We start from the raw sequence: 22,500 nt of genomic DNA, 5'->3' as shown, positions 1-22,500 counted from the left end.
CATCTTAATAAATGCTGTGTAAAATAATATGTAATATGTAATGTAATGTGCATCTTTTGCGTGCATGTGTGTGTATGTGTAATGGTGCGTAATGTCTTGTAAATGAAGCCATGTATTAAATAATGTGTAATGTTAATCTTATTAATCTTAGCTATGTGTGTAATATCTTGTGTGTGCATCTTTGTGTCTTGTATGAATGACCAATAACGTAAATGGCCCATATGTAATATGTATTAATGTAATAACCAATAAATAACTAATATGTGACAATATATATGATTTATAATGCTAATTATGTATGTATATGTATGTGCATCAACTATAGCAATAATAATAATGTGACAATGTCTTGTTTAACATGTATGTGTATGTAATAGTTATCGTAGTGTGTGTAATAATATTAATAACGTGTGTAATAGCGGCGTAATATTAATAACAAGCCAATAATGAAACATAACGATAAAAGTAACGATAATATGGCAATAATGAAAAATAGCAATACAAAATAACCAATATTGTTTATTAATGTCTTACGTAATATGTATGTGTAAAATTCTGTGTCATCTTGCCATTATGTCTTTGTTGTGTAATAATAATAAAGTGTAATGATAATCTTAAGCTATATATCTAGCAATTAATAATAAAATAGTAAACGTATGTGTGAAATATTGAATAAGGAACGTATATTAAAATAACGTATGTGTTATGTACTAATGTATTAAATAACGTGAACGTAATGGCGTAATAGGGTGCTGTGTAAATGGCAATAATAAAATAATGTAAATATATTCAATAATTATGTAGCCTTAACTCGTATGTATAAAATAATATGTATATTGTCATTAATATGTATGCATGTATATGTAATAATATATGTAATAAATAATAATAATAATAATATAATAATGTAGATATTAATAATATATATATATATAATAATATATGTAAATATATAATATATGTATTATGTAATATTAATAATGTAATAATATATATGTAATATGGTATATGTGTATGTATGTAAAATGTAATAAATAAATGCTTATGTATGTAATAACAAAACTATAACTATATTATATGTATTAAATAATATGTATATGTTAATATATATATATACTCTCTCCTCTATTCTCTCTCTTTCCCTCTACTCTCCTCTCTCTCCCTCTACTCTCCCTCTACTCTCCCTCTACTCTCCCTCACTCTCCCCTCTACTCTCTCTCTCCCTCTCACTCTCTCTCCCTCTACTCTCTCTCTCTCCCTCTACTCTCTCTCTCCCTCTACTCTCCCTCTCTCTCCCTCTCTCTCCCTCTCTCTCCCTACTCTCTCTCTCTCTCCCTCTACCCTCTCTCTCCCTCTATTCTCTCTCTCCCTCTATTCTCTCTCTCCTTCTCTCTCCTCCTACTCTCCTCTCTCTCCCTCTGCTCTCCCTGCTCTCTCTCTCTCCTCTGCTCTCCCTCTACTCTCTTCCTCTGTTCTCTCTCTGCCTCTATTTCTCTCTCCCTCTCTCCTGCACTCTCCCTCTACTCTCCCTCTCTCTCTCCCTCTACTCTCTCTCTCCCTCTTCTCTCTCTCTCTCTCCCTCTACTCTCTCTCTCTCCCTCTACTCTCCCTCTCTCTCCCTCTACTCTCCCTCTACTCTCTCTCTCTCCCTCTCTCTCTCTCTCTCTCCCTCCACCTCTCTCTCCCTCTATTACTCTCTCTAAATGTGGTGCAATATGTATGTTTGCCCATGTAAAAATATATGTCTTAATAATATATGTAATGCTGTGTGTGTAATATGTGTGCTTGTGTGTAGCAGCATGTGTGTGTGCGACCTGTGTGCTGTATGTATGTGTGTAATGCGTGTGTCTTGGCCTTACAAAATAACCATGTGGAGGCCAGCCATGTATGTGTATGTATGTATGTATATGTATGTATGTATTCTCCTTCTACTCTCTCTCTACTCTCTCTCCTGCTCTCACTCCTCCTCTACTCTCCTCTGCTCTCTCTATATCTCTCTCTCTCTACCCTCTACTCTCTCTCTCTCCCTCTCTTTCTCTCTCACCCTCTACTCTCTCTCATCTCCCTCCCTCTCTCTCTCTCTCTCCCTCTACTCTCTCTCTCTCTCTCTCCCTCTACTCTCTCTCTACTCTCTCTCTCTCCCTCTGCTCTCTCCCTCCCTCTTACTTTCTCTACTCTCTCTAATATGTGTAATATTGTATTAATAATAATAATAAATGTATGTAAATAGCAATATTAATGTAATATGTCAAATAATAATATGTGACAATAAATAACCAATATGTATGTGTAAAAATGTATAATATTAATATCTTAATGTGTCTTAATAGTCATGATATTAATCTTAATAATAATAATAAATGTAATGTGTATTATAAAGTAATGTAATGAAAAATGTAGTATTAAATCTTGATAGTAATATTAATAGTAAAAATATGTAATATGTAAAAATGGATATATAATATGTATATGTGTATGTGAATAATGTAGCAATATTAAAATGTACTAATAATATAATTTGTCAATGTAGTATGTGTATGTCTTAAATCTTGTAAAAATGTCGAACAATAATACGTGTGTGAATAATGGTCTTGTGTTGTGTAATAATGCATAATGAATGACCAATGTAATGATAATGAATGGTGTAATATCTGTATTACAATTATAATAACAATAAATGTGTGTGTAATATTAAAAAATGGCAGCCAATAATAATAATAATCTGTTCTCTCTCTCCCTCTATTCTCTCTCTCCCTCTACTCTCCCTCCACTCTCCCTCTACTCTCCCTCTCTCTCCCTCTACTCTCTCTCTCCCTCTCTCTCTCTCCCTCTACTCTCTCTCTCCCCTCCTCTCCCTCTCTCTCCCTCTACTCTCCCTCTACTCTCCCTCCTCTCCCTCTCTCTCCCTCTACTCTCTCTCTCTCCCTCTACCCTCTCTCTCTCCCTCTCTCTCTCTCCCTCTATTCTCTCTCCTTCTCTCCTCTGCTCTCCCTCTGCTCTCTCTATGTAATAATTATAAAAATATGTGTAATAATAATATGTATAATAATAATATTATATAATAATATATATATAATATGTAATATATTATGTGTATATATTAAATGTAATATATATTAATAATATATTAATTAATATAATGTATAATAATAATGTGTATAGTAATATAATAATGTAATTTAATAATATGAGTAATAATAATATGTTATGGTAATAATAATAAGATAAAAATAATAGTTAATTGAATAAATGTAATATATATAATTAATATAATGATTATTAAATAATATATATGAATAATAAAAAAGTAAAAAATGGTAATATGTAATATAATGTACGTAAAATGTAGTTAAAGTAATGATATAAAAATATAAGTAGTATGTTTTTAATAATAATAATATATTAATATGTATAATGATTTGTAATATGTAATATATAATAAATAATAATAATATTAATATATGTAATAATATGTAATAATATGTGTAATAATATGTTTTAATATAGTATGTATAATAATAATATGTAATATATATAATATATAATATGTAATAATAAATGTAATAATATTATAATAATATATTATGTAATATGTAATATTATATAATATGTAATATTAATAAATAATGTAATATGTAATATGTAAGTAAGTATGTATAATAATTAAGAATAATAATATGTTAAAATAATATATTATAGATATATATAAATAATAAAATATTTAATATAAATGTATGAATTAATATAAATGTAATAATAATAATGTATATAATATAATAATATAAATAGTAATATAAATATGAATATAAATATGTGTAATAATATAATAATATGTATAATATGTAATTAATATGTGTAATATATGTAATAATTGTATGTATATGTGTAATAAAATATATATATATGTCGTGTATATAATATGTATATATATGTAATAATATATAATATTAATATGAATATAATGTTGAAATTAATATATATATGTTAATAATAATATATAATAATTAATGTATAATATGATTGTATGTATAAATGTAAAATATTAGTATATATGGTGTATAATATGAATAATAAATATTTATATAAGTAATATATTATATTGAATAATATTATTATATTATAATATTAATAATAATATGTAATTAATATATAATATATATAATATATATATATATATATGGTGTAATATTAATATATAATTTAATAATATTGTATTAAATATGTACATAAAGTATGTTTAATAATTTATGTTTAAATAAATTATAATATGTTGAATATAATATTTAATATGTAATGAATATTAATAATAAATGTATTAATAATAATAATAATATATAACACTATACCTAATCTCTCCCTTTCTCCTCCTCTCTCTCCCCTCTCTACTCTCTCTCTCCCTCTACTCTCCCTCTACTCTCCCTCTCTCTCTCCCTCTACTCTCCCTCTATCTCTCTCTCTCTACTGTCTCTCTTTCTCCCCCTCTCCTTCTCAGACAAACAAGTGTCTCCCAAATCTGGGACCCTGAAGAGTCCCCCAAAAGGCTTTGACACTACAGCCATCAGCAAGACCTACTACAACCTGGTAGGACCTGGTCATCATCCCGCTCTTTCCTTCTGTCTCTGTGGACATTACTCTTAATGCTGTAGCTTGACCTATTGACATGAAAGAACACAGAAACACAGAAACACATACTATACACTACACCTCTCTATTTATCCTCTATACACTACACCTCTCTGTGTCTCCTCTGTGCACTACACCCTCTGTTTATCACTCTATGCACTACGCCTCTCTGTTTGTCCTCTGTGCACTGCACCTCTCTGTGTCTCCTCTGCTGCACTACACCTCTCTGTGTCTCCTCTGTGCGCTGCGCCTCTCTGTTTATCTCTCTATACACTGCGCCTCTCTGTTTGTCCTCTGTCGCACTGCTCTCTGTATGTCCCTCTGTGCACTGCGCGCTCTCTTGTCTCCTCTGTGGCTGCGCCTCTCTGTTTGTCCTCTGTTGCACTGCACCTCTCTGTTTCTCCTCTGTTGCAGTGCGGCTCTCTGTTTGTCCTCTGTGCATTGCACCTTTCTGTTTATCCTCTGTTGCACTACACCTCTCTGTTTCTCCTCTGTGCGCTGCCCCTCTCTGTTTCTCCGCTGTACGATGCGCCTCTCTATGTCTCCTCTGTGCACTACACCTCTCTGTGTCTTCGTACACTGCACCTCTCTGTTTATCCTCTGTGCACTACACCCTCTGTTTATCCTCTGTGCACTTGACACTCTCTGTTTTCTCCGCTGTGCAATACGCCTCTCTTTTTCTCCTCTGTTACACTACACCTCTCTATTTATCCTCTGTGCACTGCGTCTCTCTGTTTCTCCGATGTACAATACACTTCTCTATTTATCCTCTGTACACTACACCTCTCTATTTATCCTCTATACACTACACCTCTCTATGTCTCCTCTATACACTGCACCTCTCTATTTCTCCTCTGTACACTGCACCTCTCTGTTTATCCTCTGTGCGCTGCACCTCTCTTTTTGTCCTCTGTGCACTACACCTCTCTATGTCTCCTCTGTACACTACACCTCTCTATGTATCCTCTGTACACTACACCTCTCTTTTTATCCTCTCTACACTACACCTCTCTATGTCTCCTCTGTACACTACACCTCTCTATTTATCCTCTGTACACTACACCTCTCTATTTCTCCTCTGTACACTACACCTCTCTATGTCTCCTCTGTACACTACACCTCTCTATGTCTCCTCTATACACTACACCTCTCTATTTCTCCTCTGTACACTACACCTCTCTATGTCTCCTCTGTACACTACACCTCTCTATTTCTCCTCTGTACACTACACCTCTCTATTTCTCCGCTGTACAATACACCTCTCTATTTATCCTCTCTACACTACACCTCTCTATGTCTCCTCTGTACACTACACCTCTCTATTTATCCTCTGTACACTACACCTCTCTATTTATCCTCTGTACACTACACCTCTCTATTTATCCTCTGTACACTACACCTCTCTATTTATCCTCTGTACACTACACCTCTCTATTTATCCTCTGTACACTACACCTCTCTATGTCTCCTCTCTATTTATCCTCTGTACATTACAACTCTCTTTTTCTCCTGTCTTTATCCCAACTCCCCCTCCTTCCTACTTCACTCCACTCCCACCCATAGCTATAGCTATCAGAGAGGAGATAAACCTGTCTAGTCCTGGAGTAACTCCCTGACCTGTCTAGTCCTGGAGTAACTCCCTGACCTGTCTAGTGCTGGAGTAACTTCCTGACCTGTCTAGTCCTTGAGTAACTCCCTGACCTGTCTAGTCCTGGTGTAACATCCTGACCTGTCTAGTCCTGGAGTAACTCCCTGACCTGTCTAGTGCTGGAGTAACTTCCAGACCTGTCTTGTCCTGGAGTAAATTCCTGACCTGTCTAGTGCTGGAGTAACTCCCTGACCTGTCTAGTCCTGGAGTAACTCCCTGACCTGTCTAGTCCTGGAGTAACTTCCTGACCTGTCTAGTCCTGTTGTAACATCCTGACCTGTCTAGTCCTGGAGTAACTTCCTGACCTGTCTAGTCCTGGTGTAACATCCTGACCTGTCTAGTCCTGGAGTAACTCCCTGACCTGTCTAGTCCTGGAGTAACTCCCTGACCTGTCTAGTCCTGGAGTAACTCCCTGACCTGTCTAGTGCTGGAGTAACTTCCTGACCTGTCTTGTCCTTGAGTAACTCCCTGACTTGTCTAGTCCTGGTGTAACATCCTGACCTGTCTAGTCCTGGAGTAACTCCCTGACCTGTCTAGTGCTGGAGTAACTTCCAGACCTGTCTTGTCCTGGAGTAACTTCCTGACCTGTCTAGTGCTGGAGTAACTTCCTGACCTGTCTAGTCCTGGAGTAACTCCCTGACCTGTCTAGTCCTGGAGTAACTTCCTGACCTTTCTAGTCCTGGTGTAACATCCTGACCTGTCTAGTCCTGGAGTAACTCCCTGACCTGTCTAGTCCTGGAGTAACTCCCTGACCTGTCTAGTCCTGGAGTAACTCCCTGACCTGTCTAGTGCTGGAGTAACTCCCTGACCTGTCTAGTCCTGGAGTAACTCCCTGACCTGTCTAGTCCTGGAGTAACTTCCTGACCTGTCTAGTCCTGGTGTAACATCCTGACCTGTCTAGTCCTGGAGTAACTTCCTGACCTGTCTAGTCCTGGTGTAACATCCTGACCTGTCTAGTCCTGGAGTAACTCCCTGACCTGTCTAGTCCTGGAGTAACTCCCTGACCTGTCTAGTCCTGGAGTAACTCCCTGACCTGTCTAGTGCTGGAGTAACTTCCTGACCTGTCTAGTCCTTGAGTAACTCCCTGACTTGTCTAGTCCTGGTGTAACATCCTGACCTGTCTAGTCCTGGAGTAACTTCCTGACCTGTCTAGTGCTGGAGTAACTTCCAGACCTGTCTTGTCCTGGAGTAACTTCCTGACCTGTCTAGTGCTGGAGTAACTCCCTGACCTGTCTAGTCCTGGAGTAACTCCCTGACCTGTCTAGTCCTGGAGTAACTTCCTGACCTGTCTAGTCCTGGTGTAACATCCTGACCTGTCTAGTCCTGGAGTAACTCCCTGACCTGTCTAGTCCTGGAGTAACTCCCTGACCTGTCTAGTCCTGGTGTAACATCCTGACCTGTCTAGTGCTGGAGTAACTTCCTGACCTGTCTAGTCCTTGAGTAACTCCCTGACCAGTCTAGTCCTGGTGTAACATCCTGACCTGTCTAGTCCTGGAGTAACTCCCTGACCTGTCTAGTGCTGGAGTAACTTCCAGACCTGTCTTGTCCTGGAGTAACTTCCTGACCTGTCTAGTGCTGGAGTAACTTCCTGACCTGTCTAGTGCTGGAGTAACTTCCTGACCTGTCTAGTCCTGGAGTAACTTCCTGACCTGTCTTGTCCTGGAGTAACTCCCTGACCTGTCGAGTGCTGGAGTAACTCCCTGACCTGTCTAGTCCTGGAGTAACTCCTTGACCTGTCTAGTCCTGGAGTAACTCCCTGACCTGTCTAGTCCTGGAGTAACTCCCTGACCTGTCTAGTCCTGGAGTAACTCCCTGACCTGTCTAGTGCTGGATTAACTCCCTGACCTGTCGAGTGCTGGAGTAACTCCCTGACCTGTCTAGTCCTGGAGTAACTCCCTGACCTGTCGAGTCCTGGAGTAACTCCCTGACCTGTCTAGTCCTGGAGTAACTCCCTGACCTGTCTAGTCCTGGAGTAACTCCCTGACCTGTCGAGTGCTGGAGTAACTCCCTGACCTGTCTAGTCCTGGAGTAACTCCCTGACCTGTCTAGTCCTGGAGTAACTCCCTGACCTGTCTAGTCCTGGAGTAACTCACTGTCAGAGAGCCTGTTTAGAGGCCCTGGGCCAATGGGAGGACAAGGGTGAGGGGTTAGGAGTCAGGGAGCCTGTTTAGAGGCCCTGGGCCAATGGGAGGACAAGGGTGAGGGGTTAGGAGTCAGGGAGCCTGTTTAGAGGCCCTGGGCCAATGGGAGGACAAGGGTGAGGGGTTGGGAGTCAGAGAGCCTGTTTGAGGCCCTGGGCCAATGGGAGGACAAGGGTGAGGTTAGGAGTCAGGGAGCCTGTTTAGAGGCCCTGGGCCAATGGGAGGACAAGGGTGAGGGGTTAGGAGTCAGGGAGCCTGTTTAGAGGCCCTGGGCCAATGGGAGGACAAGGGTGAGGGGTTAGGAGTCAGAGGGAGTGAAAGTGTTCAGTTACAAAGACACACTCTCTCCCTCTCTCTTTTTCTCCCTCTCTCTTTCTCTGTCTCTCTCTCTCTCTCCCCCCAGGTGCTGCAGAACATTCTAGAAACAGAGACAGAATATTCCAAGGACCTCCAGAGCCTTCTGACCGACTACCTGCGATCTCTCCAGAGCACAGAGAAGTAAAGTCCTCTAGTAGTACTGTACCAACCTCACTATGTCTGTATGTCTGTGATGACATATGGCTTCTGGTTGGATTGGATCTACTGGACTAATTCCAGAACTCCTGCTCTCTCTCCCCTCTGCCCCCTCTCATCCCCCTCTTCACCTCTCATCCCCCTCTCCCCCTCTCATCCCCCTCTCCCCTCTCATCCCCCTCTTCACCTCTCATCCCCCTCTGCCCCCTCTCATCCCCCTCTCCCCCTCTCATCCCCCTCTCCCCTCTCATCCCCCTCTTCACCTCTCATCCCCCTCTCCCCTCTCATCCCCTCTCCCTCTCATCCCCCTCTTCACCTCTCATCCCCTCTCCCCTCTCATCCCCTCTTCACCTCTCATCCCCTCTGCCCCCTCTCATCCCCCTCTTCACCTCTCATCCCCTCTCCCCTCTCATCCCCTCTTCATCCTCTCATCCCCCTCTTCACCTCTCATGCCCCTCCCCTCTCCTCTCCCCTCTCATCCTCCTCTCCCTTCTCCTCTCCCCTCTCATCCTCCTCTCCCCTCTCCTCTCCTCTCCCCCTCTCCTCTCCCCTCTCATCCCCCTCTTCACCTCTCATCCTCCTGTCCCCTCTTCACCTCTCATCCTCCTCTCCCCTCTCCTCTCCCCTCTCATCCCCTCTTCACCTCTCACCTCCTGTCCCCCTCTTCACCTCTCATCCTCCTCTCCCCTCTCCTCTCCCCTGTCCTCCTCCCTCTCCCCTCTCATCCTCCTCTCCCCCTCCTTCCTCTCATCCTCCTCTCCCCCTCTCCTGTCCCCCTCTCATCCTCCTCTCCCCCTCTCCTGTCCCCCTCTCATCCTCCTCTCCCCTCTCCTGTCCCCTCTCATCCTCCTCTCCCCCTCTCCTGTCCCCCTCTCCCCCTCTCCTGTCCACCTCTCCTCTCTCTCCAGACTGAGCAGTACAGATGTGTATCTGATCCTGGGGAACCTGGAGGAGATCAGCACCTTCCAGCAGATGCTCGTCCAATCACTGGAGGAGTGCACCAAGTAAGTCCTGCCCCTCACATACCTTTCCACCAATCAGCATCACAGGGATCAGAGAAAGAGCCTGTCACTGCTGGTCTAATCCAATCAGATCTGTCCTGCTGCTGGGATATTTCAAGGCAGTTTCCCTCTGAGGTAAATAAAGGATATAGGGACATCTAGTGGTGGGTTGTGGTACTACAGTGGTCCTTAATTCAGTCAGCTTGTCATCGTTGTGCTACAGACTGACATCTTGTGTTTGTTTTCCCATGTGCAGACTTCCAGAGAGCCAGCAGAAGGTAGGGGGTTTCTTCCTGAACCTCATGCCCCAGATGAAGGCTCTCTATGTGGGTTACTGCTCCAACCACCCCTCAGCAGTCAACGTGCTCACCCAGCACAGGTAACCTAGACCCTAAGCAGCATGAACCTGTTATAGCATCCCTACTATACAACAAGCAGGTAGTGTAGAGGCTATAATTAGACCTGTCAATTCAATTATCCCCCTCTCCCTACCCTCTATCTCTCTCCCTCTCTCTCTCTCCTGCCCCTTCTCTCTCTCTCCTGCCCTCCCCTCTCTCTCTCCTGCCCTCCCTCTCCCCCCCCTCTCTCTCTCTCTCTCTCTCCTCTCCCCTCTCTCCTCTCCTCTCTCTCTCCTCTCCTCTCTCTCTCCTCTCCCCCTCTCTCTCTTCTCCCCCTCTCTCTCCTCTCCTCTCCCCCTCTCTCTCTCTCCCCCTCTCTCCCTCTCTCTCTCCTCTCTCTCTATCTCCTCTATATATATATCTTACCTGTACTCTCTCCTCTCCCCCTCTCTCTCCTCTCCCCCTCTCTCCCTCCCCTCACTCTCCTCATCTCTCCCCTCTCCCCCTCTCTCTCTCTCCTCTCCCCTCTCTCTCTCCCTCTCCCCTCTCTCTCTCCTCTCCCTCTGGCTCCACTCTCCCCTCTCTCTACTCCTCTCTCCCTCTCTCTCCTCTCCCCCTCTCTCCTCTCCCCCTCTCTCTCTCCTCTCCTCTCCCCCCTCTCTCTCTTCTCTCCCCTCTCTCTCTCTCCTCTACACTCTCTGTTCTCTCCTCCTCCCCCTCTCTCTCCTCTACCTCTTAAAAACTCTAAAAACTCTGTGGCAACACACTCTGTATGTAACCCAAAAAAACATCTCTCATCTCTCTCCTCTCTCCTCTCCCCTCTCTCTTCTCTCCTCCCTGTCTCTCCTCTCCCCCTCTCTCCTCTCCCCTCTCTCTCTCCTCTCCTCTCTCTCTCTCTCCCTCTACCTCTCTCTCTCTCCTCTCCCTCTCTCTCTCTTCTCACCCCTCTCTCTCTCCTCTCCCCTCTCTCTCTCCTATCTCTCCTCTATCTCTCCTCTCCCCTCTCCCCCTCTCTCTCTCTCCTCTCCCCTCTCTCTCCTCTCCCCCCCTCTCTCTTCTCTCCACCCTCTCTCTCTCCTCTCCTCTCTTTCCCTCCGTCTCCCCTCTCTCTCTCCCCTCCCCTCTCTCTCTCCTCTCCTCCTTTCTCTCTCTCTCCTCTCTCCCTCTCTCTCTCCTCCTCCCTCCCCCTCTCTCTCCTCTCTCTCCTCTCCCCTCACTCTCTCTCCCCCTCTCTACTCTCCCCCTCTCCCCTCCCTCTCTCCTCTCCCCCTCTCTCTCTTCTCTCCCCCTCTCTCTCTCCTCTCCTCTCTCCCTCCCTCTCTCTCTCCTCTCCCCTCTCTCTCTCCTCTCCCCCCTCTCTCTCCTCCCTCTCCCCTCTCTCTCTCTCCTCTCCCTCCTCTCCTCTCTCTCCTCTCCCCACTCTCTCTCCTCTCCCCTCTCTCTCCTCTCCCCCTCTCTCTCTCCTCTCCCCTCTCTCTCCTCTCCCCTCCTCTCTCTCCTCTCCCGCTAATAGTGTAAAAATAATAATACATAGTAGATATATATGTGAAATGTAAAATGTATTAAGAATATATTATGAAACGTATGGACATTAATAGTAAAATGTGAGTAGCCAATAATGTATTAATATGTGTTGCTAATGTGTAATAATGGCTTTATAATAAATATAAGTATTGTAGAGTATGTATTAATGTGTATTAATAGTGTGGAAAAGTATGTAAGTAATGTATGTAATAAAAAATTAGTAATAATGTGTTAAAATAATTAGACAATATATGTAAAATAATGTGTTTGTGTGTGTAATAACCACTAATATGATAATGATATTAATAGTAGTAAGTAGTATTATGTGGAAGTAGTAGTATAATGTAATAGTATTAGTATTAAATAGTAGTAATGTGAAAAAATAGTGAATGAAAAAATATATAATAATGTTTAAATCATGCAATATTATGTGTAAATAATGTATTAGTAATTGTGTAAATATGATGTAGTAATAAAACATTGTGGTATTAGTAATAGTAATATGGCAAAATATGTAATTGTTATTGTTAATAATATGTATATATAAAAAAATTAGTAATGTTTAAATAAATATTATTAGTATTAATATGTGTGTAAAATAATAGTATTGTAAAATATTATGAGTAACGTGTATTAATGTTTATGTTTAATAATATGTGTTAATGTGTGGTAAAATAATATTAATATTATGTAATTGTTAATAATATAAATATTAATAATTGTTTTAATAATACATAATTATGTAAATGAGTAATTATATATTAATGTAAATAATAGAATAGTATTATGTTAATGTGTGTGTTTAATAATTATAGTAGTATTTGTAAAAAAAAATATGTGTAATAATTGTGTTTAAATGTATAAGTTTAAATAAGTATTTGTGTAATATTATAAATATATGTGTAGTAAAAGTAAATATAGTGTATATGTGTAGCAAATGAAGTAGTAATAAATATGTGTATTAAATAATAGTAATAGTGTTGTATGTAAAATAGTAATAAAATATTATACCGTTAGTATTAAAGTTATAGTAGTAATACTAGTAGTATGAGTAAGTATTAATATAATAATAAAGTGTAATAATAATAATAATAATATGTATGATATATATAATAATAATATAAATATGTAATATTAAAATAATAATAGTATAATATGTGTGTACATAATAATATAATATGTGCTAGTGTGTAATAATTGTAATATAATATCGAATAGTATTGTTATATAATATTAGTACCAATTATGTGTATTTATATATATGTATATTTTTTTATGTATGGTATGTAATAATAAAATATACTCTCTCTCCTCTCCTCTCTCTCTCCTCTCCCCTCTCTCTCTCCTCTCTCCTCTCTCTCTCCTCTCCCCTCTCTCTCTCCTCTCTCCTCTCCCCTCTCTCTCTCCTCTCTCTCTCCTCTCCCCTCTCTCCAGTGAGGAGCTGGGGGAGTTTATGGAGGGGAAGGGAGCCAGTAGTCCAGGTATTCTGACCCTGACCACAGGCCTCAGTAAACCCTTCATGAGGCTGGATAAATACCCCACACTACTGAAGGAACTGGAGAGACACATGGAGGTGGGTGTGGGTGTGGGTGTGGGTGTGTGGGTGTGGGTGTGGGTGTGGGTGTGTGGGTGTGGGTGTGTGGGTGTGTGTGTGACACGTGTAGGTGTGTGTTCGTAATAGAATGACCTCAATCACTGATGATGTATTGTGTGTGTGTGTGTGTGTGTGTGTGTGTGTGTGTGTGTGTGTGTGTGTGTGTGTGTGTGTGTATAACTGTTGTCTGCTGTGCTCTCTGTAGGAGAGTCACCCCGACCAGCCAGACATCCAGAAGTGTATGACAACATTCAACAGCCTCTCGGTGAGTCACACCACACCAACATGGCCTCTTGTTTCCATGGTTACCTCATTAGCAGTGACGTGCGAGTCATGAGTCAACATATTACACAGTAATGATATCAGGATGTATCACTTGTACACAGTCATTATGTATCTATGGATGCACATTGTTACATTGTTTCTGTGGTCATGGTGCTGATGGTGTTTCCGTGGCGACAGGCCCAGTGCCAGGAGGTGAGGAAGAGGAAGGAGCTGGAGCTGCAGATAGTGACTGAGTCCATCAGGCTGTGGGAGGGAGACGACATTAGAACACTGGGCTCTGTTCTCTACATGAGTCAGGCTCTGGTTTACAGCCCTGGAGCAGAGGTCAGAGGAAAACCTAACAACAACCTAATAACAACCTCACAGTAACATTACAATAATAACTGATCTACATGAGGAAAACACTATTAACAGTGGCTTCTCTTTCTCTCTCTCTCTCTCTCTCACCTCTCTCTCTCTCTCTCTCACCTCTCTCTCTCTCTCTCTCTCTCTCTCTCTCTCTCACCTCTCTCTCTCTCTCTCTCTCTCTCTCTCTCTCTCTCTCTCACCTCTCTCTCTCTCTCTCTCTCTCTCTCTCTCTCTCTCTCTCACCTCTCTCTCTCTCTCTCACCTCTCTCTCTCTCTCTCTCTCTCTCTCTCTCTCTCTCTCTCTCTCACCTCTCTCTCTCTCTCTCTCTCTCACCTCTCTCTCTCTCTCTCTCTCTCTCTCTCTCTCTCTCTCTCTACTCTCTCTCTCTCTCTCTCTCTCTCTCTCTCTCTCTCTCTCACCTCTCTCTCTCTCTCTCTCACTCTCTCTCTCTCTCTCTCTCTCTCTCTCTCTCTCTCTTACCTCTCTCTCTCTTCTCTTACCTCTCTCTCGCTCTCTCTCTCTCTCTCTTCTCTTACCTCTCTCTCTTCTCTTACCTCTCTCTCGCTCTCTCTCTTCTCTTACCTCTCTCTCGCTCTCTCTCTCTTTTTTACCTCTCTCTCTCTCTCTCTCTCTCTCTCTTACCTCTCTCTCGCTCTTACCTCTCTCTCTCTCTCTTACATCCCTCTCTCTCTTCTCTTACCTCTCTCTCTCTTACCTCTCTCTCTCTCTCTCTCTCTCTCTCTCTCTCTCTCTCTTACCTCTCTCCCTCTCTTACCTCTCTCTCTCTTACCCCTCTCTCTGTCTCCTCTTACCTCTCTCTCTCTTACCTCTCTCTCTCTCTCTTCTCTTACCTCTCTCTTACCTCTCTCTCCTCTTATCTCTCTCTCTCTTACCTCTCTCTCTTCTCTTCTCTTCCCTCTCTCTCTTCTCTTCCCTCTCTCTCTCTTACTTCTCTCTTCTCTTCCCTCTCTCTCTCTTCTCTTACCTCTCTCTCTTCTCTTCCCTCTCTCTCTCTTTACCTCTCTCTCTGTCTCTCTCTCTCTCTCTCTCTAGGAGAAGTACGAGCGTTACCTCATGCTCTTCCCTCATGTCCTCCTCATGCTATCTGCCACTCCAAGGATGAGTGGCTTTATATTCCAGGTATGACCCCTGACCCCTAACCCCTTAGTCTACTATACCAGGGTCATATTAATTTGGCACCAAATGGAATAAAATGGACTGAAACACGGAACTTGTCCAATAAGAAACACACATTATTGCTGCTTAATGACTAAGACCCAGCGTTGATGGACCACCATGTTTAGTGTGGAGTCAGATGGTGATGATGGACCACCATGTTTAGTGTGGAGTCAGATGGTGATGATGGACCACCATGTTTAGTGTGGAGTCAGATGGTGATGATGGACCACCATGTTTAGTGTGGAGTCAGATGGTGATGATGGACCACCATGTTTAGTGTAGAGTCAGATGGTGATGATGGACCACCATGTTTAGTGTGGAGTCAGATGGTGATGATGGACCACCATGTTTAGTGTAGAGTCAGATGGTGATGATGGACCACCATGTTTAGTGTGGAGTCAGATGGTGATGATGGACCACCATGTTTAGTGTAGAGTCAGATGGTGATGATGGACCACCATGTTTAGTGTAGAGTCAGATGGTGATGATGGACCACCATGTTTAGTGTAGAGTCAGATGGTGATGATGGACCACCATGTTTAGTGTGGAGTCAGATGGTGATGATGGACCACCATGTTTAGTGTGGAGTCAGATGGTGATGATGGACCACCATGTTTAGTGTAGAGTCAGATGGTGATGATGGACCACCATGTTTAGTGTAGAGTCAGATGGTGATGATGGACCACCATGTTTAGTGTAGAGTCAGATGGTGATGATGGACCACCATGTTTAGTGTAGAGTCAGATGGTGATGATGGACCACCATGTTTAGTGTAGAGTCAGATGGTGATGATGGACCACCATGTTTAGTGTGGAGTCAGATGGTGATGATGGACCACCATGTTTAGTGTAGAGTCAGATGGTGATGATGGACCACCATGTTTAGTGTGGAGTCAGATGGTGATGATGGACCACCATGTTTAGTGTAGAGTCAGATGGTGATGATGGACCACCATGTTTAGTGTAGAGTCAGATGGTGATGATGGACCACCATGTTTAGTGTAGAGTCAGATGGTGATGATGGACCACCATGTTTAGTGTAGAGTCAGATGGTGATGATGGACCACCATGTTTAGTGTGGAGTCAGATGGTGATGATGGACCACCATGTTTAGTGTGGAGTCAGATTGTGATGATGGACCACCATGTTTAGTGTAGAGTCAGATTGTGATGATGGACCACCATGTTTAGTGTAGAGTCAGATGGTGATGATGGACCACCATGTTTAGTGTGGAGTCAGATGGTGATGATGGACCACCATGTTTAGTGTAGAGTCAGATGGTGATGATGGACCACCATGTTTAGTGTGGAGTCAGATGGTGATGATGGACCACCATGTTTAGTGTAGAGTCAGATGGTGATGATGGACCACCATGTTTAGTGTGGAGTCAGATGGTGATGATGGACCACCATGTTTAGTGTGGAGTCAGATGGTGATGATGGACCACCATGTTTAGTGTAGAGTCAGATGGTGATGATGGACCACCATGTTTAGTGTAGAGTCAGATGGTGATGATGGACCACCATGTTTAGTGTGGAGTCAGATGGTGATGATGGACCACCATGTTTAGTGTAGAGTCAGATGGTGATGATGGACCACCATGTTTAGTGTGGAGTCAGATGGTGATGATGGACCACCATGTTTAGTGTGGAGTCAGATGGTGATGATGGACCACCATGTTTAGTGTAGAGTCAGATGGTGATGATGGACCACCATGTTTAGTGTGGAGTCAGATGGTGATGATGGACCACCATGTTTAGTGTGGAGTCAGATTGTGATGATGGACCACCATGTTTAGTGTAGAGTCAGATGGCGATGATGGACCACCATGTTTAGTGTGGAGTCAGATTGTGATGATGGACCACCATGTTTAGTGTAGAGTCAGATGGCGATGATGGACCAACATGTTTAGTGTGGAGTCTGATGGTGATGATGGCTTCTTGTCTACAGGGGAAGCTGCCGCTGTCTGGTATGACTGTGACCACACTAGAGGACAGTGAGGCCCACAAAAACTCCTTTCAGCTTTCTGGTAAGACTACTGTGGTGTGTGTATAATGTGTGTGTGATGTGTGTTTAATGTGTGTTTTGTTTATAATGTGTGTATAATGTGTGTTTTGTGTATAATGTGTGTTTTGTGTATAATGTGTGTGTGTAATGTGTGTGTGTGATGTGTGTAGAATTTGTGTGTGTGTGTAATGTGTATGTGTGATGTGTGTATAATGTGTGTTTTGTGTATAATGTGTGTGTGTGATGTGTGTGTATAATGTGTGTGTGTTAGAAGTCGACCGATTATGATTTATCAATGCCAATACCGGTACCGATTATTGGAGGGCCAACACCCCGATACCGATTAATCGGCCGATTAAAAAAAATATGTAATGTGTTTATTTGTAATAATGCCAATTACAACAATACTGAATGAACACTTATTTTAACTTAATATAATACATCAATAAAATCAATTTAGCCTCAAATAAATAATGAAACATGTTCAATTTGGTTTAAATAATGCAAAACAAAGTGTTGGAGAAGACAGTAAAAGTGCAATATGTGCCATGTAAGAAAGCTAACGTTTAAGTTCCTTGCTCAGAACATGGGAACATATGAAAGCTGGTGTTTGCTTTCAACATGAGTCTTCAATATTCCCAGGTAAGATGTTTTAGGTTGTCGTTGTTATAGGAATTATAGGACTATTTCTCTCTATACGATTTGTATTTCATATACCTTTGACTATTGGATGTTCTTATAGGCACTTTAGTATTGCCAGTGTAACAGTATAGCTTCCGTCCCTCTCCTCGCTCCTACCTGGGCTCGAACCAGGAACACCGACAACAGCCACCCTCGAAGCAGCGTTACCCACGCAGAGCAAGGGAAACAACTACTCCAAGTCTCAGAGCGAGTGATGTTCGAAACGCTATTAGCGCGCACCCCGCTAACTAGCTAGCCATTTCACATCGGTTACACCAGCCTAATCTTGGGAGTTGATAGGCTTGAAGGGGTGGAACGTTCCAACAGGAATCCGTTCCAAAAAACGTAAAGTAAAAGGTTGCCAACCAACAACGCATACAAAGTAGCAACGCATACAAACCTAGCTAACTAGCTGCCGAATAGGCATCAACTCACCACGTAGCTTATTCTTAATGTTTGTCCATAGGCAAACAGACATGTGAGGACAGACATTTTTCGGAATAAACGTGATGAGTGAAAAACGCAATAAAATAGACCACTCCCTACACGGTATCTTATTCTGCCGCTATACAACTTTGTATGCGTTGTTTTTTGGCAACCTTGTTATTTACAAAGTTTTTGGAATAGATTCCTGTTGGAACGTTCCTGTAACGGCTGTCTTCTGTAGAAATGGACCAAGGCGCAGCAGGTATGTGAATACTCATCTTTAATTAAAATAAACGAGTAGAGCATCCACTTAACAATTCAAACAATATATACGACAGGAACAGTTTTGCAGGCACACAACACGCAGTGCAAAAACAACTACCCACGAAAACCAAACAAACACACACCTACTTATGGGACTCCCAATCAGAGGCAACTAGAAACACCTGCCTCCAATTGAGAGTCCAGCACCCACAACTACACATAGAAAAACAAACCTAGAACCTATACCAAACTAATACACCCCACTACACCACACACAAAACCCCATAATACAAAACAAATATACCTCTGCCACGTCCTGACCAAATATAATAGAAATAATACCTAAATATTGGTCAGGACGTGACATTACCCCCCCCTAAAGGTGCAGACCCCGGAATGCACCTTAAAAGAAAACACAAAAAATCCCCATTACCCCAACAAAACCAAAAAGCAATACCCCCTAAACAATAAGGGAGGGAAGGGAGGGTGGCTGCCGTTAACGACGGCACTGTGCTACACCCTCCCTCCCCAACCCACCTATCCTGGAGGTGGCTCCGGTGCAGGACGTGGACCCTGCTCCACCCTCGACGTCGCCCACTTCGGTGGAGCCGATAGCTGCGCCAGGCAGACGGACCCCTCGAGCCGGGCCGGAGGACAGGAGGGCCCCTCGGGCCGGGCCGGGGGACAGGAGGGCCCCTCGGGCCGGGCCGGGGGACAGGAGGGCCCCTCGGGCCGGGCCGGGGGACAGGAGGGCCCCTCGGGCCGGGCCGGGGGACAGGAGGGCCCCTCGGGCCGGGCCGGGGGACAGGAGGGCCCCTCGGGCCGGGCCGGGGGCAGGAGGGCCCCTCGGGCCGGGCCGAGGGACAGGAGGGCCCCTCGGGCCGGGCCGGGGGCAGGAGGGCCCCTCGGGCCGGGCCGGGGCAGGAGGGCCCCTCGGGCCGGGCCGGGGGCAGGAGGGCCCCTCGGGCCGGGCCGGGGAGCAGGAGGGCCCCTCGGGCCGGGCCGGGGAGCAGGAGGGCCCCTCGGGCCGGGCCGGAGAGCAGGAGGGCCCCTCGGGCCGGGCCGGAGAGCAGGAGGGCCCCTCGGGCCGGGCCGGAGAGCAGGAGGGCCCCTCGGGCCGGGCCGGAAGGCATGCGGGCCACTCGGGCTGGGCCGGAAGGCATGCGGGCCACTCGGGCTGGGCCGGAAGGCATGCGGGCCACTCGGGCTGGGCCGGAAGGCATGCGGGCCACTCGGGCTGGGCCGGAAGGCATGCGGGCCACTCGGGCTGGGCCGGAAGGCATGCGGGCCACTCGGGCTGGGCCGGAGGGCAGGAGGACCACTCGGGCTGGGCCGGAGGGCAGGAGGACCACTCGGGCTGGACCGGAGGGCAGGAGGACCACTCGGGCTGGACCGGAGGGCAGGAGGACCACTCGGGCTGATCCTGACAGGCCGGGCACCCTGGCAGATCAGGGCAGGCGGGCACCTCTGGCAGAACCGGGCAGTCTGGCCACTCTGGCAGAACAGGGCAGTCCGGCCACTCTGGCAGAACAGGGCAGTCCGGCCACTCTGGCAGAACAGGGCAGTCCGGCCACTCTGGCAGAACAGGGCAGTCCGGCCACTCCGGCAGAACAGGGCAGTCCGGCCACTCCGGCAGTTCAGGGCAGTCCGGCCACTCCGGCAGTTCAGGGCAGTCCGGCCACTCCGGCAGTTCAGCGCAGTCCGGCCACTCCGGCAGTTCAGCGCAGTCCGGCCACTCCGGCAGTTCAGCGCAGTCCGGCCACTCCGGCAGTTCAGCGCAGTCCGGCCACTCCGGCGACTGTTGACTGGCGGGCAGCTCCGACGACTGTTGACTGGCGGGCAGCTCCGACGACTGTTGACTGGCGGGCAGCTCCGACGACTGTTGACTGGCGGGCAGCTCCGACGACTGTTGACTGGCGGGCAGCTCCGACGACTGTTGACTGGCGGGCAGCTCCGACGACTGTTGACTGGCGGGCAGCTCTGACGACTGTTGACTGGCGGGCAACTCTGGTGACTGTTGACTGGCGGGCAGCTCTGGTGACTGTTGACTGGCGGGCAGCTCTGATGACGACTGTTGACTCCTGATGCGTGGGGCAGGTATTGGACGTACCAGCCTGGAGACACGCACCTCCATGCTAGTGTGTCTAGCGGGAAACACCGGACCGAAAGGGCGCACTGGCGGTCTTGAGTGCAGGGTTGGCATCACCCCTTCCGGCTCGATGCTCCCCTTGCCCTGGCACCTGCAGGGCGCTGGTACTGGGCGAAGTGGGCTGTGCGTCCGTATAGGCGAGATGGTGCGCACCTCAGCGTAACATGACGCCCTCCACCTCGTACGCACCTCCCTGTAGTCACGGGTAGCTGGCTTACGGCTCTTCCCTGGCCTGGCCAAACTACCCGTGTGCCCCCCAAAAAAAAATCTTGGGGCTGCCTCTCGGGTTCCCTTAGCTCCCTTAACTTGTCCGCCCAGAATTTTCTTTCGTCCTGCCAGGTCCATTCTTCCATTTTCTTCTCCTGTGGCTTCCTCCTCTTCTGCTGCTTGGTCCTTTGGTGGGTAGTTCTGTAACGGCTGTCTTCTGTAGAAATGGACCAAGGCGCAGCAGGTATGTGAATACTCATCTTTAATTAAAATAAAGGAGTAGAGCATCCACTTAACAATTCAAACAATATATACGACAGGAACAGTTTTGCAGGCACACAACACGCAGTGCAAAAACAACTACCCACGAAAACCAAACAAACACACACCTACTTATGGGACTCCCAATCAGAGGCAACTAGAAACACCTGCCTCCAATTGAGAGTCCAACACCCACAACTACACATAGAAAAACAAACCTAGAACCTATACCAAACTAATACACCCCACTACACCACACACAAAACCCCATAATACAAAACAAATATACCTCTGCCACGTCCTGACCAAATATAATAGAAATAATACCTAAATATTGGTCAGGACGTGACAGTTCCACAAATTATACCCACCCAGGTTGAAGTCATAAACAGCGCAATGCTTGAAGCACAGCGAAGAGCTGCTGGCAAAACGCACGAAAGTGCTGTTTGAATGAATGGTTACGAGCCTGCTGCTGCCTACCACCGCTCAGTCGGACTGCTCTATCAAATCATAGACTTAATTATAATATAATAAACACACAGAAATACGAGCCTTAGGTCATTAATATGGTCGAATCCGGAAACTATCATCTCGAAAACAAAAGTTTTTTCTTTCAGTGAAATACGGAACCGTTCCGTATTTTATCTGAAGGGTGGCATCCATAAGTCTAAATATTGCTGTTACATTGCACAACCTTCAATGTTATGTCATAATTACGTAAAATTCAGGCAAATTAGTTCGCAACGAGCCAGGCGGCCCAAAATGTTGCATATACCCTGACTCTGCGTGCAATGAACGCTAGAGATGTGACACAATTTCATGTTAGCAGGCAATATTAACTAAATATGCAGGTTTAAAAATATATACCTGTGTATTGATTCATAGAAAGGCATTGATGTTTATGGTTAGGTTCATTGGTGCAACGACAGTACTTTTTTCGCAAATGCGCTTGTTAAATCAACACCCGTTTGTCGAAGTAGGGTGTGATTCGATGATAAATTAACAGGCATCGCATCGATTATATGCAACGCAGGACAAGCTAGATAAACTAGTAATATCATCAACCATGTGTAGTTAACTAGTGATTATGTTAAGATTGATAGTTTTTTATAAGATAAGTTTAATGCTAGCTAGCAACTTACCTTGGCTTCTTGCTGCCCTCGCGTAACAGGTAGTCAGCCTGCCATGCAGGCTCCTCGTGGAGTGCAATGTAAGGCAGGTGGTTAGAGCGTTGGACTAGTAACCGAAGGTTGCAAAAACGAATCCCCCCTGAACAAGGCAGTTAACCCCCGTTCCTAGGCCGTCTTTGAA

General features: G+C 44.7%; 1 protein-coding gene across 3 annotated transcripts in view; it reads left to right on the top strand.

Annotated features, from left to right (window-relative positions):
* LOC106595682 (rho guanine nucleotide exchange factor 7) overlaps positions 1-22,500 on the top strand; it is a 72,725-nt gene that overhangs the window by 21,081 nt on the left and 29,144 nt on the right. For all 3 annotated transcript variants that reach the window (XM_045707580.1, XM_045707576.1, XM_045707577.1), the window contains exons 6-14: positions 4,493-4,581; positions 8,816-8,910; positions 9,834-9,929; positions 10,183-10,305; positions 13,223-13,361; positions 13,588-13,647; positions 13,845-13,991; positions 15,070-15,156; positions 17,145-17,223. In XM_045707580.1, coding sequence (XP_045563536.1) covers positions 4,493-4,581; positions 8,816-8,910; positions 9,834-9,929; positions 10,183-10,305; positions 13,223-13,361; positions 13,588-13,647; positions 13,845-13,991; positions 15,070-15,156; positions 17,145-17,223 — 915 coding nt within the window. The remainder of the gene's footprint in view (positions 1-4,492; positions 4,582-8,815; positions 8,911-9,833; positions 9,930-10,182; positions 10,306-13,222; positions 13,362-13,587; positions 13,648-13,844; positions 13,992-15,069; positions 15,157-17,144; positions 17,224-22,500) is intronic.

Source organism: Salmo salar, chromosome ssa25 (assembly GCF_905237065.1).
Source record: "Salmo salar chromosome ssa25, Ssal_v3.1, whole genome shotgun sequence".
NCBI classification, from domain to species: Eukaryota; Metazoa; Chordata; class Actinopteri; order Salmoniformes; family Salmonidae; genus Salmo; species Salmo salar.
This window is presented reverse-complemented; position numbering and strand designations above follow the sequence as displayed.